The sequence below is a fragment of the Microtus oregoni genome, unplaced genomic scaffold, assembly GCF_018167655.1.
Source record: "Microtus oregoni isolate MIOR12 unplaced genomic scaffold, Mior012 000034F_ref0000314, whole genome shotgun sequence".
Classification (NCBI taxonomy): Eukaryota; Metazoa; Chordata; class Mammalia; order Rodentia; family Cricetidae; genus Microtus; species Microtus oregoni.
In genome coordinates this window covers 14534220-14551530 of record NW_024543093.1, presented here as the reverse complement: position 1 = coordinate 14551530, position 17311 = coordinate 14534220, and the positions used below count along the sequence as shown (strand labels likewise).

The 17311-nt window shown below is 47.6% G+C and overlaps 1 protein-coding gene across 1 annotated transcript in view; it reads right to left on the bottom strand.

Annotated features, from left to right (window-relative positions):
* Nucleotides 1–2708: 2708 nt before the first annotated feature.
* Nucleotides 2709–17311, bottom strand: part of Notch3 (notch receptor 3) — a 43908-nt gene continuing 29305 nt past the window's right edge. The window contains exons 27-32 of the mRNA XM_041630390.1: nucleotides 16848–16932; nucleotides 13537–13699; nucleotides 12222–12526; nucleotides 10151–10298; nucleotides 6102–6199; nucleotides 2709–4765 (exon numbers count right to left, since the gene is read on the bottom strand). Of these exons, the coding sequence (XP_041486324.1) occupies nucleotides 3725–4765; nucleotides 6102–6199; nucleotides 10151–10298; nucleotides 12222–12526; nucleotides 13537–13699; nucleotides 16848–16932 (1840 nt within the window). The 3' untranslated portion in view covers nucleotides 2709–3724. The remainder of the gene's footprint in view (nucleotides 4766–6101; nucleotides 6200–10150; nucleotides 10299–12221; nucleotides 12527–13536; nucleotides 13700–16847; nucleotides 16933–17311) is intronic.

The window sequence follows — 17311 nt, the reverse complement described above, 5'->3', positions numbered from 1 at the left end:
ATCTAAGCAATAGTGGAGAGGGTGCACAAACTGGCCTTGCCCTGTAGTCAGATTGATGACTTATTGTTATCATAAACCTTCTTCATCCAGCAATTGATGGGAACAGATGCAGAGATCTACAGTGGAGCACTAGGCTGAGCCTTCAATGTCCAGTCAAAGAGAGGGAGGAGTGAGAATACAAGCAAAGAGGTCAAGACCATGATGGGAAACCCACAGAAACAGTTTACCTGAGCTAACAGTAGTTCACTGTTCCAGAATGACAGTGAGAGAACCAGCACAGGACCAAACCAGGTCCTCTGAATGTGGGTGACAGTTGTGTGTCTGGGGCAGTCTATGGGGCCACTGGCAGCGGGACCAGGATTTATCCCTACTGCTTGAAGTAACTTTTTGGACCCCATTCTCTTTGGAGGGATGCCTTACTCAACCTAGATACATTGGGGAGGGCCTTGGTCCTGCCTCAAAGCAATGTGCTAAACTTTGTTGACTCCCTTTGTTGACTCTCTCTGAGGAGTGAATAGGGATGGGGTGGGAGGAAGATGGAGGAAGTGGGAGGAGAAGAAGGAGTGGGAACTTGGATTGGTATGTAAAATGAGAAAAGATTGTTTTTTAATTAATTAATTAAAAATAAAACAAAACAAAAAAAAGAGGAAAAAGAAAAAAAAAGAATATGAGAGGAATAGAGCCATGGCAACTCACTTCTGTAACCCCAGCCCTTGGGAGGCTGTTCTAGTCTACTTTCTATTACTATGATAAACACCATTGCCAAAAGCAACTTGGGTTGGAAAAGATTTCTTAGAGTTCATCATGAAGTGAACTCAGGGCAGGAACCAGGAGGCAGAAACGGAAGCAGAGACCAGAGAGGAACACTGCTCCAGCCTCCAACTTCTCAGTTGAAATTTCCTCTTTCTAGATAGGTCTAAGTTTGTGTCAAGTTGACATAAAAAACAAATCATCACAGAGATTAATATAGAACGAGCAAGCATCCAAGGCCAGTTTAGGCTATGCAAGTACCATGACACCTTGAGCTACAGTTGAAGGCCCTTAAAAATAAAAACCCACATGGAAAAACTGTGCCCACTGATCCAAATTGGCTACCAGTTTCACCAGGAACCCAGGACACGGTACATGCCAAGCAGGGGCTCTACTACTGAGTCACACCTCACCGTCAGCAATTTTTCTTTAGCATCCCATGACCTTAAAAGCATTAATAGGGCATGGTGGATTACAACTGTAATCCCAGCAGCACCAGGGAGGTTAAGGCAGAAAAATGAGTGAAGAGTCTAGCCTGAGCTATGTAAGTGAGACCTTGCATTAAACAAAGAACACCAGTTAAGAAACTTCTCTGTGACTGGTAAGATGGCTCAGTCGGTAAAGGCTCTTGTCACCAAGTCTGAGGATCTGAGTTCAATCCAGAACTTACACTGTGGAAGGAAAGAACTGATTCCCAAAATGTGTCCTCTGGTCATCACAAGACCCCAATGTGTGCCCCCGCCACATTCAAATACATAAATAAAAATGTAATAAAACACGTATTTTTACAATTTTTTCCTCAGGCAATAGAGAAAGTAAAAGTGCTTTCCGGAAAATCTGACAAGGTCATTTTGCTCCCCAGACCCCAACAGGTGAAAACAAACTCCTAAATGCTGTCCTCTGACCTCCACATGCACGCATGGCATCCTCCTGCCCACATCCATACACACAAAAACACACAATAATAAATCATGTTTAAGCTGGGTATGGTGACCCACTTTTTTCATCACAGCTCTCAGGAAGCAGAAGCAGGCAGGTCTCTGAGTTCAAGGTCAGCCTGGTCTACAAAGGGAGTTCCAGAACAGCCAGGACTACACAAAGAAACCCTGTCCAAAAACAACATTAATAATAATTTTTAAATATGTATTTATTATATATGCAGTGTTAGTGTCCGTGTCTGCCTACATGCCAGAAGAGGACATAAGACCTCATTATAGCTAGCTGTAAGCCACTATGTGGTTGCTGGGAATTGAACTCAGGACCTCTGGAAGAATAGTCAATGTTCTTAACCTCTGAGTCATCTCTCCAGCCCTAATAATAATTTTTTTAAAGAAAGAAAGTTCTCAAACAATGCATTCTATTGGTTCATCTTAAGGTAGATAGCCACCCAAGATCCAATGACTAGAATCACCTGATGCGATGCTTAACACTTTGTCAACTTGACACAATCTACGAACACCTGGGAAGAGTTGTCTACAACTGATTGACCTGAGAGCATGTCCATAGGGGATTGTCTTAATTAAGTCAATTGACATAAAAAGAGACCCAGCCTACTGTGGGTGGCACCATTCCCTAGACAGACGTTTCTGAACTGTGTAAAAGTGTAGAAATCCAGCTGAACACAAAAAAGCTTGCATGCATTCATTTCTTTCTCTTTGCTCTTGACTGTCGATGTGATATGACTATTTTAAGTTCTTGCCTTGAGTTCCTCATAATAATGAACTCTAACCTGGAACTGTAAGCTAGAATAAATTCCTCTCTCCTCTAAGTTTCTTTTTTTATTAAGTTCTTGTTTAAAGTAACAGAAATGAAGCTAGGACAGCTGGCCAAAAAGGAACCAAAGGTGGACTGGAAAACCACATGGTTTTTCCCCAAGATGGGAGTCCAAGTTAGCCCTGTGTAAGCGGAGACCCAGAAGTGCCCACTTCGCACAGAAACCAAAGACATTGGGTGTTAACTATTCCTTTATTAGGTGGTAAGGGAACTGGGAGGTGAGGGCTGTACAATGCAAGACCTGGGAATTCAGCTACAACGGACTGTGACCAAGTGCCATATTATAAAAATAGCCTAAAAACATTGCTATTAGGCAGTGAGGCTGAGCCGAGGGAATACCAGGAAGAGGGGGTGCTACTCTCACAGGTAGTGTCTCCCCAACTTCAGCCCTGTATTTACAATTAGAAGTGGAATGCATACAAAATACATGACGTCCCCCAACCCTAAAAGGTGAGCCAGGCTCAGGAGGGGGACCTGGAGTGGGGGCTTTGGTGGGAAAGACCCCTTTCTCAGTGAGTCTACAAATTTTATCTGGAATGCAGTGAAGTCAGGAAAGGGTATGGGAAGGGGAAGGAGGCTCCCAAGTGTCCCCTGACCCCAGGGAAGAGTGTGCCCAAGGCTGGCTACTTGGTACATACCAGGGCCGCATACTCAGTACACGGGACCCTAGTCCTGTCTGTGTACTCGGTACACAGAGTCCGGATCGGCCGAATGGGCCCACAGACTCAGCCCCACGGGGGCGCTGGAGGGATTTGCAGGGGCGGGGAGCATCTCCATATATATATTTTGTAAAAAATAATAATAATAATAATAAGTTTGTTTAAATGAATTTGTCTCTATACAAAACGTAAAAAAGAAAAAATAACTCACTCATGCCAGAGTATGAGAAAATAAGAAGAGGCAAAAACAAAAGGTGCACGCGGGAGGGGGGGGGGAGTAGTGGAGGCAGGGTGAGGGGTCAAGAAGTCCCAGACCCCTTAGAGGGCCGAGATGGTGGGAGGTCAGCCCCTACCCATTATAAATAAAGGAAGACTGGGCGTCTGGGCTTGTGACCAGCTTGGTCACACTGCTACGGAGAGGGGCAGGAAGGCAGGTACAGAGCAGAGAGAAACGGATGAGAATCAACTTAAAAGGAAGAGAAACCAGGGAGGGGTGTTACTTCAAGCCCGCCCCCCACCCCTGCTCGCCAAGATCCAAGAACTTAGGCCATCACCTGTCTCTTGGGGGTGACTTCTGGCTGGGGCCCCAGCTGAGTCTGGGACTGAGGGAGGGAGGGAACAGGCATGGGGTGTGGCTGAGCAGGTAGGGCTCCAGCCGCTGTGGCACCAGTGACAGTTGCTGGGCTAGGGGTAGAATCGGACCAGTCTGAGAGGGCGGGAGGGGACGGGCTGGCCCAGTGCTCTGGAGACTCTGGAGATGGGGTCAAATAAGGATGTTCACTGGGAACCCGCAGGAAGCGGGCCTTTGTGGGGCTGCTGTGGGTCCCCGCTGCAGGGTATTCCTCTCCATGTCCTGGGGCCGCCAGGTAGGGTGGCGGTCGCTCCTGGGGAGAAACTGGGGTTCCCGGGTTGAGTAGTTGGGGTCCTGGAGCCAGGGGCAACAGGAATGAGGGCCCAGGTGGGGCAGGTGGAGGCAGCCGGGCCCAGTCGAGGGGCACAGCCACAGGGTTGAGTAGACCCAGGCTGAGCACACAACCCCCGGGAGGCTGGCGCCCGAGAGGGCCCGCCCGATTTGCACCAAGCTGTGCCAAGGACACCGCAGTAGCCGTGGTAGCATAAGGACCCTCCAGGGGGAAGCCTCCAGGGGAAGCAGGGGGCCCACCGAAAGGCCTAGGGGAGTCCAGCGAGTCCACAGGCGACAATGTGACAGAGCTGTCTGCCAGAGGGCCTGGGCAGGCCAGTGTCAGCTTCTTGCCCCGACCCCGGGTTCCCTGTGGCCCCAACCCTGTCTTGCCAGGAGGCCTCCTGCTCTTCTTGGTCCCAGACTGCACCGCTTTGAGCCCAGGAAGGAAGGCCCCTGGTGGGCAGAGCAGAGGCCCCAAGCCATGGGGACCCGGGGGACTCCGGGGGCCACTGGGCTGGTCCAGCAACCGCACAATGTCCTGGTGCAACCGCTCTTGGGCTACATCTCGGGGCAGCCTGTCCAGGTGATCTGTGATCTCCCGGTTGGCAAAATGGTCCAGCAGCAGCTTGGCAGCCTCAAAGCTGCCCTCACGGGCAGCCAAGAACAGTGGCGTCTCCTCCTGAGGGAAGGAAAGGGGCAGAACCCACAGATGTCAGTCACTCTCTGCCCCCTAGTTCCTAGGACATCCTGTGAACCCTGAAGATGGATGGATCTGGGTTGCGATCCCAGCTCTGCTGAAGGAACAAGCTCTCTGCCCTCAGCCATGTAGCTGCAGCAGGTGCATCTAGCCAGGACTTACCTTAGGCACAAAATTTAAAGGGGCATCAAAATCTCCTGTCATCAAAATAAATTACATGCTGATACAATGATTTGTAAAAGATTAAAAAGCCAGGTGTCAGGGCTCTCATGGTGATGCACACTTTTAATTCTAGCACCCAGGGGCAAAGACGGGTGGATTTCTGTGAGTTCCAGGCTAGTCTGGTCTACATAGTGAGACTTTGACAAAAAAGGAAAAAAGAAAGAAACCAAAGCCAGGTGTGGTAATGGCAAGATGGCACAGTGGGTAGATGCACTTGTGACCAAGCCTGTTCACTTCATCCTTGGTACGCAAACAGGCAGCTCACACCTGCCTGGAACTCCAGCTCTAGGGGGATTCAATACCCGCAACTCATGTCCACATACCTACGCGCGCGTGCGCGCGCGCGCACACACACACACACACACACACACACACACACACACTATTTAAAAATAAAACACATCACTGAAAAAAATAGCAAGGAATCACAGTATATACCAGCATTTTGGCAGCAGAAACATGAGAATTGTGGGTTCAAAGCTAGGTTGGGGTACAAAGCCAGTCTCAATATATAGATAATATTAATAAATGTTATATTATAACATTATATATATATTTCATATTTTAAAAAGTAAAGCCAGTGGATGGGTCAGCAGGTAAAGGTGCCTGATAACCTAAGTTCAAACAAAAGAACCTAAATAATATAAGGAGACTCCCACAAGTAGTGCTCTGCCCTCCACAGCCCTGCTGTAGAAGCACACAGAAACAGTAAATAAAAGGAACAAGATAAAAGAGATTATGGACTGATCCTCTGGCGAGGGTTTTTGACAATCAACCTAACATTTGCCTCCCCCTGAGGATCTGCTCAGTGCTTGACAAATGAGTCTGCTTGCTGAAGCTCACAAATGCAATAGAGGATGCTACTGATTCCCTAATTCACAAGGAGGACACTGAGTCTCAGAGATGTGTAGCAACTTGCCCATTGTCACACAGCGACTACCACGAATGTCCTCCTTTGATCTGCTGTCAGAGCCTGTAGGCCTCACTCCCACTCCTGAAAGCGGACTATAGGCAAGATGAAAGCCCCCAAAGGCTCTTCCCAAGCCTGCTGTGCCACATACAAGGGCTGTGGAAGTACCAGCTCCCAAGGACTCACCTTGCTGTCCTGCATGTCCTTGTTGGCTCCATTTTTCAGCAGAGCCAAGGTAGCCTCCACATTGTTCACAGCTGCAGCCCAATGTAAGGCTGATTTCCCTGTAGATAAAAATCAGAGCCAGGTTCATGTCAGGTCCCCAAGACAGGACAGGCAAACTAAGGAAGTCATTTCCATTCCTATTAAGAGGCCACATCCCCTGTAGGCATTTTGGCCATCCACAGGCATAGGTTACAAGATGCACCCTTCGCTATGAAAGAACATGTTCCTGCTTCAGGTCAGACCACCTCTCTCTCTCTCTCTCTCTCTCTCTCTCTCTCTCTCTCTCTCGGCCTTCAATCTCTCCTTAGCTGCTTTTTAAAAATTATCTAATATCAACCATGAATTAACACCCCTCCCCCACCCCCTGCCCCAGGGACCTTTGTCTGTTAAAGTAGTTTTAGAGGCCATTGAGGCTTTGGAGTCTTCTGGTAACAAAGAAAATGGACACATCAGCCTGCCATTCAGTAAAGTTCAAATTACCATAGAAAACACTGGAGGTGCCTGGGTATGCGGAAGCCCACTAGAGCAAAGTTGTTTCCTTAACAGAACCTAAGTATGACCTCTGGTCCTTGGTGGAAACCCAACACGCTACATACAGCTGTCTCCTTTACAGAGTTAACTTGGGGAGCTGGAGACATAGTTCAGAAGAGCAATGGCTGTTCTTCCAGGAGACCCAGGTTCAGTTCCCAGCACTCACATGACAGTTCACAACTGCCTGTAACTGCAGTTCCAGAAGATCTGACACCCTCTTGTGGCCTGTGTGGGCACTGCATGCATGTGGTACACAGACACATAAAAATAACACCTTTTTAAAATAGCCCAGTAGGGCCTATCAGTGACCAGGCCAGGACTCTACCTTTGTCCCTCCAGGAAATCTGAGTCACCTGAAGACATGCTAAGGACAGGGGAGGACACAAAGTACTTTCCTTCCTAGGAGTCCCTTTCTCAATGCAGCTGCTTGTGGAATTTTCATCAGGCAGCACTTTGGAGCCTCCTCTATGCAGCCTATGTATTTCCTGTTTTCTTCTTTGGCCATGCATGTATGGTCTTGTGTATGGGTATGTGTGTATGCACATCTGTGTGTGCGTGTGGAGGCTGGATCTTCCACCATATTCATTCTCTCAATCAAACCCAGAACTCAACAGCATACTAATCTTGTTTGGCAGCTTGCGCTAAGGATCCCCTGTCTCTGGAATTACACACAGCTGGCCATCACACCCACTTAGTGTTTACATAGGTCTCTGGAGATCCAAACTCAGGCCCTCACACGTGTACAGCAAGTGCTTGAACAACTAAGCCCCCCCTTTCCTTCTTTTCTATTTTTTTATTTGTTTTGTTTTTTTGTTTTTCAAGACAGGGTTTCTCCGTGTAGCCCTGGCTGTCCTGAAACTCACTCTGTAGACCAGGCTGGCCTTGAACTCACAGACATCCACCTGCCTCTGCCTCCAAGTGTGGGATTAAAAGCATGAGCCACCACCACTCAACCTCTATTTTCCTTTGGATACTGAGCAAAGCCCAGGCATGATTTCCTGGTTCTCTGAACTTACTTGTCCTCTGAAGCTTACCCCTCCCCCAGCTGCCACCAGGCTGCAGCTTTCTGGCCACCATCCCAAAAGACACAAATTTCTCTTCCTTTCCCCCATCTCACATCTCAGTTGCTGTTGCTTTTCTATCAAACACTAATGAAACTGTGTTTGAGCTCTCTTCTTCTTGTTTTTTTTTTTTTTGAACTCTCTTCTTAGTCCATTTCTAAATCCTTTTATGGATGAAACAGAGGACTCAGGAAAGAAGTCCAAGTTACCCAGTAACACCAGAAGTGGAATGTTGTCCCACATGCTGTAATGCCCAGTCCAGACCCTCATCCAACACACCAACCACCAATTGTCCAGTCGCAGATGTCAATGAGGATGAAGCTGAAAACCAAAAGGTACTCCACAGGATGTTTGTGAGTGTCTGAGTGTGTCTACAGCTGTGTGAGATCCTTCGGACACAAGGACAGCTTGCTGTGACTCTGCTCAGGTCATACCCAAGACCAGGAAACTGCCCTCACAGATTGCCAGATTTGCTAGTTTATGACACCTGTCCAGCAGGTGGCAGCAGAGTCCACTTTTCCCAACAAAGCCCAGTCAGGCTGGGGATGCTGTCCAACCGTTGGCGTTCTTGCCTAGTGTGAGCAAGGCATCAGCTTCTATCCCCAGTGTGATCAAAAAAAAAAGCAAAAAAAAAAAAAAGTTAATGATAGAGTGTCCTCACAGAATATCTTTGCCATCTATTTGTCTAAGAAGGGATCAGTAGTGAGAATATATAAAGCAGCACAATCAATTCAATAAATAAAACAATTAGCTGCACAGTTCACAAGAGAAAAATCAATAGTCAATAAATCATTTAAAACGTTCAAAGAACAGACATGCTGGCACAATGCTTTGAATCCCAGCCTCTGAAATCAGAGGAAGGTAGACCTCTCTGAGTTCAAGGCCAGCCTGGTCTACAGAACTAGTTCCAGGCCAGCCAGGACTACATAGTGAGACCTGTAGTAAACAAAACAACACCGATGACCAAAACAAACAAACAAAAACCCTTACCATACACCTTAGCCATAAAGAAAAATAAAATTAAAATTATACTGAGATAGCCAGGCAGGGTGGTACACAACTTTATCCCAGCACTCAAGAGGCAGAGACAGGCAGATCTCTGAGTTCAAGGCCAGCCTGGTCTACAAGCAAGTTCCAAGATAACCAGAACTATTCAAAGAAATACTGTATTGAAAAAAAAGTACACTGAAATGCTACCAGAATGACTTTCATTAAGGGGAAAAGAGAGAGAGAGAGAGAGAGAGAGAGAGAGAGAGAGAGAATACAAATCCTCGAGAAAGGGATCCTCATGCACTCGTGATGAGGAAGTAACTAGCACAGCAGCTATAGAGGACATTACAGATGTCCTCAAACACCTAAATGTAGAACTGCCCTATGATTCAGCTATGGTTCTCCTGGAGGAATCTGAGTCAGCATATAATCGAGGCACCCGCACGCCCATGCCAACTGTGGCACCCACAGCATCTACACTATAGAATCCAGCCAAGGTACCCATCAACACTGTGTTTATAATGGAGTGTTATTCAGCCGAAGCAAAGAAGGAAAATGAACTAGGCAGTGGCAAATGCCTTACTTTGGAAAGAGAGACAGGAGGATCAGGAGTTCAAGATCTTTGGCTACACAGTCAGTTGGTAGCAAGCCTGGGTTACATGAGACCCTGTCTCAAAAGGGGGCGGGGGGGTCAAATTATACAATTTTCAAGAAAACTGATAAGAATAGGAGACCATCATGGTAAGTGAAGTAATGCAGACTCAAAGACAAGTACTTCAGGGTTTAGTGAATATTTGGACTCTTAAAAAAAAAAGCAGGGGGGCTGGAGAGATGGCCCAGCGGTTAAGAGCACTGACTGCTCTTCCAGAGGACCCGGGTTCGATTCCCAGAACCCACATGGCAGCTCACAACTGTCTGAAAATGCAGTTCCATGAGATCTGACACCTTCACACCAACAAACATAATAAAGTTAAGTAAATAAATAAATAAATAAAAAGCAGGGGAAGGGAGAGGACCACAAAAGTCGAGGTGGACTTAAGAGGGCGGGACTCGATAGGACGGAGAGAGGAAGTGAAAGGGGAGTGGATGCCATCAGAGTGTGCTGTCATAAGAACAGAACTTAATGCATCCAGTCAAGCTAGGGAGAGGGTCAGGGAGCACGGAGAGAGAAAGGGAAGGGAAGGGAGGGGAAGGGAGGGGAGGGGAGGGAGGGGAGGGGAGGGAGGGGAGGGAAAGGAGAGGAAGAGAAGGAGAAGCAAAGAGCATGTCTTGGGGAACCTACATTCTTTCCTAAAATAGAGGCACCCTATAAGTCCTGTTCCAGCCATGTGGGAGCCCTGGTGTGGACAGCTGAGCACACACTTGTGTCAACATGGGAAGAAGGCAGCAGCACCAACAGGTGCCACCTATCACATCCTCAGCACTTACCCAGCTCATCCACAGCATTGACATCAGCATGGCTGGCAATGAGCTCTTCCACCATGCCCTCCACTGCCAGGCGAGCCGCCAGGATCAGTGCAGTGGAGCCATCTGCCATGCGAGCATCCAGGTCAGTGGAGCGGTTCCTGATGAGAATCTTAAAAAAAAAAGCCATGGCAGGACATCATGTAGGAGCAGAGAAATGCATGGCATCCAGAGAGCCCCAAACCCCACGGCCTTGGGACCCACGAGCTTCAGGTACTTCCTGACTTACAAGGGGGTGATATTTTTGCTAATGACATTGTAGATCAAAGTAACCTCATTGAAAAAATAGATTTATAGAATAGTATGTAGGAGGCTAGGGAGATGGCTCAGTGGACATGTATCTGACCTCAGATCCCAAAGCCCGTGTTGAAAAAAAAAAAAAGCCAAATTTTGCCATGTGTATAACCCTCAGACTGTGTGGGAGAGGACAGGAGCTTACTGGCCACCAGCCTAGCTCCAGATTCAGTGATGGACTCTGTCTCAAAAAGAATAAGATAGAGAACGATAGAGCAAGATATCCAACAGCAAGCTGGGCAGTGGTAGCACACAGCTTTAATCCCAATGCTTGGGAGGCAGGGGGATCTCTGTACATTTGAGGCCAGTCTGATCTACAAAGCAAGTTCCAGAATAGCCAGGGCTACACCGAGAAAGTATCCCTCGAAAAGAAAAGAAAAGAAGACATCCAACAGCCTCCTTTGGCTGCTGCAGCTGAACAGCAGGCATGTGTATACACAGGGACACACATGCCACACAAATAAACCACACACAAAGTAAAGCACCAACACACATGCACATATACACATCAGCACTTACAAAAAACTCAAACGTGCAAATACAAAATAACACCATAATAAAACACAGCACTTTATATGCTAAAATTAAGAAAAAAAAATCTTTGTTTTTATCTCTAAGACAAGGGTCTCACTGGGCAGCCCTGGCTGTCCTGTAACTCACTCTGTAGATTAGTGGCTGGGATTAAAACCGTGTGCCACCACATCCAGGTAAAAACAATGGGTTTAGCTGTCCTGTAACTCACTCTGCAGATTAGTGGCTGGGATTAAAACCGTGTGCCACCACATCCAGGTAAAAACAATGGGTTTAACAACCCTAATCCACTAAAGAGCAGAGCGTAGTGGACCCAGCCCAGTTTAAAAGTACTGGGAACAAAGTGTCAGTCTACAGTTGAACAAAGGCAGCAAACATGCAAACTAGGAGAGAAATGAGGGCTTGCTCTGCGGTGCAGCGTTTGTCCAGCATGTGCAGACCACGGCTCAACCCCCAGTGAGGGGACAGAGAGCTGTTTATATATCAGGAAGCAGGTAGTGTAATCCCATCACTCGGGGGTGCTGAGGCACAAGGATCAAGTTCAATGCTAGCCCAAGCCATACACTAGACGGTCCAAAAAAAAAAAAAATAGCGCTGAACATCGTGTATTTCCTTGAATATGTCACTAACAAGTGAAAAAGAAGAACACTGAGGCTACAAGTAGAAAAATCTAAGCCAGAGGGTCAGGGAGATGGCTCAGCAGGTAAAGGCTGGCTGCCAAGCCTGAAGATCTGCGTTCAATCCTCAGGATCTACATGGTGGAAGGAGAGAACCAATTCCTGGTTGTTGGCTTTTAATTAATTAATTAATTTTTTAAATTAATTGTGTGCATGTATGCATGCACACACGCAGGGTCTGAGGAGGCCAGAAGAATGTGTCAGATCCCCTGGACCTGGAGTCACAGGTGATTGTGAACAACCAGATGTGGATGCTGGGAACCAAACTCAGGTCTTCTGAAGAGCAGCTCTAAATGCCCTTAACCACTGAGTCACCTCTCCAGTTCCTGAGAACCAATTGTTAAAAGTTATCCACTGACCTCCACACTTTTTTAAAAGCTCTAGGTCAGGCACTACTTATTCTTGGCAAGTCCCAAATATCCCCATTTCCAAACGACAAAAACAAGCTTTGCCAGACAGACAAGGGCTCAAATCCAGGTGAATCCGATGCCCACCCAGTAGCTCTGCAGTCTGAAGAGACAAGCCTGTCTCACCTGAAAAACACCCTGGGCATCCGCCGTCACTGCTGTGTGCAGCGGGGTGCGACCCGAATGGTCCTGGGCATTGGTGTCTGCCCCAGCATCCAGTAGCCGCTTGGCGGCATCCGCACGGGCATAGCGGGCAGCCAGATGCAGGGCGGTCTCGCCAGTGCGGTCAGTTCGTGCTCCGAGCTGGGCCCCCTGGCAGATCAGGTCTGATATGATGCTGGCTGACGCGTCATCCACCTCGTCTTCCTCGGCCGGCATTGGCTCCAGGGCTCCCCCACAGAAGGAGGCCAGCATAAGCGGGGTGAAGCCATCTGCAGGGACCAGGAGGGTGTCACTGGCATAAGGATCTTCCTGAGGGATAATGTCAGGGGCTCTGTAGTAGACGCAACTCGGACACACCACACCACAAGACAGAGGTAAGTTCTCCCAACTGCAAAGCCACCCCAACAAAGATCACAAACGGGATATCAGGAAGCAGAGCATTTATAGAACAAGGGGAGGGAGTAAGTACGACCTCTTCCCTCGTTTTCCTTTTCACGCGTTCTCCAGTAGCAAGCCCTATTTAGACCAGACAGAGACTGGTTTATCTGTATATTATAGTCCCCTAGCCACATTGATTGGCCCCAGGATGAGTACGTGATTCTAGTCTGCCCAGTCATAACGCATTCTGATATTTTCCTGACAAGCTGTACAGCTGGAGCTAAGTAGAAAAAATGAATCAAATGCCCAGGAACCAGGGGCTTGATGGGTAAAGGTGCCTGACACCAAACTGGACCGCCTGAATTTGATTCCTAGGACCCAGAGTGTGGTAGGAGACAACCAATGCCAGCAAGGTGTCCTCTGACCTTGTGCATGAATAACACACAAATAGGTGTAATTAAAAATAAAAATAACCCCCCAACCAGGCATTGTGGCCCACACCTTAATCCCAGCATTTGGGAGTCAGAGGCAGGTGGATTTCTCTGAGTTCACCTTGGCCTACAGAGTGAGTTCCAGGACCAGTCAGGGCTATTTCGGGAAAGAAAGAGAGAGAGGAGGAGAGAGGGAGGAAGGAAGAGACGGAGGGAGGGAGGGAGGGAGGGAGGAAGGGAGGGAGGAAGGAAATCTCAACCTCATGAAGAAAAGGTCAAGATCCAGTTAGCTTCAAAGTTGCAGCTACATACCGGTGTACGCTGTTTTACTTAACCTTGCATTGGGCCATTATCACTTACAACCTGAAGTCTGGCTTAACACCCACACCAGGCGTAGACCCCCAGACGCTCCCAGAATACAGTCCCATGTGAGATCTATCAATAGGACCTCTTTGGGGAGGGGTACTCACCAGGGCCACGTACGTTAACATCCATGCCATCAGCATCTGCATCACCCTGGGGCGGAGTCAACGCCATGGCGGGGGCCACACGGATATCAGCGGCAACCAGGTGGTGCTGGGTCCACTGGCGACAGTCCACAGGCTCCTCAGCCCCCATGCCTGGCTCCTCTACCTGGAGGGACACAGATCCAGGCTCTGATCTCCCGTTTGGTGGTGGGAGAGGCAGTACCAGAGAGTGGGTAGGCAGTTCCACAGGTGTGGCTGATGGAGCTATATCTAAGTCTAGGGGACCATTGATAGCCTGCTGTCTCAAAAAAACAAGATAGGAGCGGGAAGAGAGCTCGGCATGCTGACGTCCTTGCAGAGTAGACAAGGCTCTCCACGCATGTGCTCACGCATGCCAACATGTACACACATACATAAAAATAAAGATTTAAAAAAGAAAAAGAACAAAACTTTTTTTTTTTTTGAGACAGGGTTTCTCTGTAGCTTTGGAGCCTCTCCTGGAACTAGCTCTTGTAGACCAGGTTGGCCTCGAATTCACAGAGATCCTCCTGCCTCTGCCTCACGAGTGCTGGGATTAAAGGCATGCACCACCACCGCCCAGCCAAAACATTTTTATTAAATTATCAGAACAAGAGATAACTTGCCACCAAGCCCGACGGCCTGAGTTTGATCCCTGGAATCCACAGTGGACGGAAAGAAACGACTCCCACAAGTTTTCTTCCACACGCATGACATGGACACATACCCCCACAAACACACAAATTAATAAATAATAAACAAGTGTAAATTTCTTTATTTTGAGACAGAGTTTCTCTGTATAGCTCTGACTGTCCTGCAACTCATTCTGTAGACCAGGTTGACCTTGAACTCACAGAGATCTACCTGCCTCTGCCTCCCGAGTGCTGGGATTAAAGGCGTGTAAATTTTTTGATTATAAAAATAAAGCTGTCACAGTGGCACAACCTATAATCTAGCACTCATGAAGCAGAGGCAGGAGGATAAATAGTTTGCAGCCAATCTGGTCTACATGTTAAGACTCAAAAGAATACAGAATGTTAGTTATACCCTTAATGTTACCAGCACTTGGGAGGCCAAGGCAGGTGGATCTCTTGAGTTTGAGCCCGGCCTGCTATCCTAGATCCTAGTCGGTTCTAGGTTGAGTGGCTCAACAGGTAAGCACATTTGCTGCTAAGCCTGATGACCTGATTTGAAGCCAGGGGACCCACAGGGTTAGAAAAATGGTTCTTCAAAGCTGTCCTCTGATCTCCATACAACACTGTGTTACATGTACCCGCACATACACGAAATAAATAAAAACATAATATTTTAAAACGGTGTTTTAAGGTCTGGAGAGATGGCTCAGTGGTTAAGAGCATTGCCTGCTCTTCCAAAGGTCCTGAGTTCAATTCCCAGCAACCACATGGTGGCTCACAACCATCTGTAATGAGGTCCAGTGCCCTCTTCTGGCCTGCAGACATACATGCAGACAGAATATTGTATACATAATAAATAAATAAATGTTTTTTTAAAAGGTGTTTTAAGTTATGTGCATGGGTGCTGTGCCTGTATGTCTTTGATGCCCATGGAATCTTCTGGATCCCATCTTCCGGAACTGGGTTACAGACATGTGTAAGCCACATGTGGGTGCTGGGAACCAAACAGGTCCTCTGGAAGGGCAGCCAGCACTTAATTGCTGAGCCGTCTCTCCAGCCTCCAATACTTCGTTTGTTTGTTTTATATATTTTTATTTAACCAGCTCTCCATCCCTACATCCACTCCTCCGTTTCTATTCAGAGGAGGGCAAGCCTCCCAACCAAACACAGCATGTCAAGTTTAAGGATGGACGAGGCAAACCAGTATGAAGAAAAGGGTCCCAAAAGCCGGCGTAAGAATCAGAGACACCTCCACTTCCACTGGTAGGAGTCCCACAGGAAGACTAAGCTACACAACTGTAACGTATACGCAGAGAGCCTAGGTCAGTGCCAGGCTCCCTGACTGTCAGTTCAGTCTCTCACAGGTTAGTTGATTCTGTGGGTTCTCTTGTGATGTTCTTGACCACTCTGGCTTCTACAATCCTTCCTCCCCCTCTTCTTCAGGATTCCCTGAGGTCGGCCTAATGTTCCACGCTCCAATTTTTAAAAATAAATATAAATAAATATTTGGAATTTTAAAAAATTAAATGCAGTCCTCATACTCTGGGAACTACAGATCCCTCATAAAAGAGATGTGGAGGCTGGATGCTTGTGACACATGCCTGTAAACCCAGCCACTGAGGCAGGAAGATTTTCTTTATACATTATCCAGGCCTCAGGTACTGTGTGCGTGTGTGTGCGTGTGTGTGTGTGTGTGTGTGTGTGTGTGTGCGCCCAGCCATGAGTATGGAAGCCAAAGAACCCCAAGATGTCATTGCTCAGGCACTGTCCATCCTTTTTATGAGACAGGTTCTCACTGACCAGGATCTTGCTAAGTGGGCCAGGCTAGCTAACCAGCCAGGAGTTTGCTGTCTCGGCCTCCCTAGAACACTTGGGATTACAAATGTTCTACATGACACCTGGGTTGTTGGTTTGTGTTTTGTTTGTTTCTGTTTCCTGTGTGGGTTCTGGGAAACAAGCTCAGGAACTCAGCACTTTATCGACTGAAGCGTCTGAAAATGGAGAGTGCAGACAAATGGGGATGGTTCTTAGAGATGAATGGAACCCAAGAGCAGCCTGGGGACGCTTTCAGACTGGACATGCCGGCCAAAGAACAGAAAAAACAGTTACTCTGTGAGCCAGGTGCTCCCTCTAAGGCAGTGGTTCCCAACCTTCCTAAGGCTGCGACCCTTTAACATGGTTCCTCATGCCGTGGTGACCGCCTCCCCTCCCCCTCCCCCCACTGCTGCAAACATAAAACTATTCCATTGCTACTTCACAACTGTGATTTTGCTACTACTATGAATTTTAATATAAATATCTAATATGCAGGATATATGAAATGTGACCTCTGTGAAAGAGCTGTTTGACCCCCACAAGGGGGTCACAACCCACAGACTGAAAAATCACTATTATAGGGTGACCCTAGGAACAGGAACCTGCATGAGGAAGAACCAGATGGAGAAGGGGAACTCCCATCCACACAGGTAACCTGTAGCAAATCTCCTTCCCTCCTAACAAGGCAACAGAGCCTCACTAAGAAGAAAATGAGGTCACACAGATGTGGCAATTGTCTGGAGCTGTGGCAATGGAGACAATGGAGACTCCCCTGGGCCTCCCAGCTGACCAGGGCATCTCGACCTGTGATCCTGATGGGGAAAGAGTAAGAGAAGTAGGCAATACCTTCAGTCTCTTGGCCTCTGGGCACTCTGAGTCCATCCAGTCTGTGGCCACCTCTCCCATCAGACTCTCGCCTTTGGCCATGTTCCTTGGGGAAAACAGGAAGAAAAAGACATGAGAAAGTGCACTGGAGACATCTGATCCGGAAGGAGGATTTAGGGTTCAACTCAAGCAGAGGTCACAGAGGAGGTTATGGGTCAGGAATTGAGGAAGGGTCTTGGGTTGTTGACACAGGTTCCAATGAGGGATGGAAGGGCAGAGATGAAGTTACAAGAATCATGTCAGGTTGCAATCAAATTTTTTCTCATTTATGTGTGCCTGTGTGTGTGAACACGATTGTTTTGGACACATGGGTGTGGATGTAAGTGTGCAATTATGAAGCTGATAAATAGGAATCATCTTTAATCTCTCTTCAGTCTTGGTCATTGAAACAGGGTCTCTCAATCAAACCAAGAGCTCACTGATAA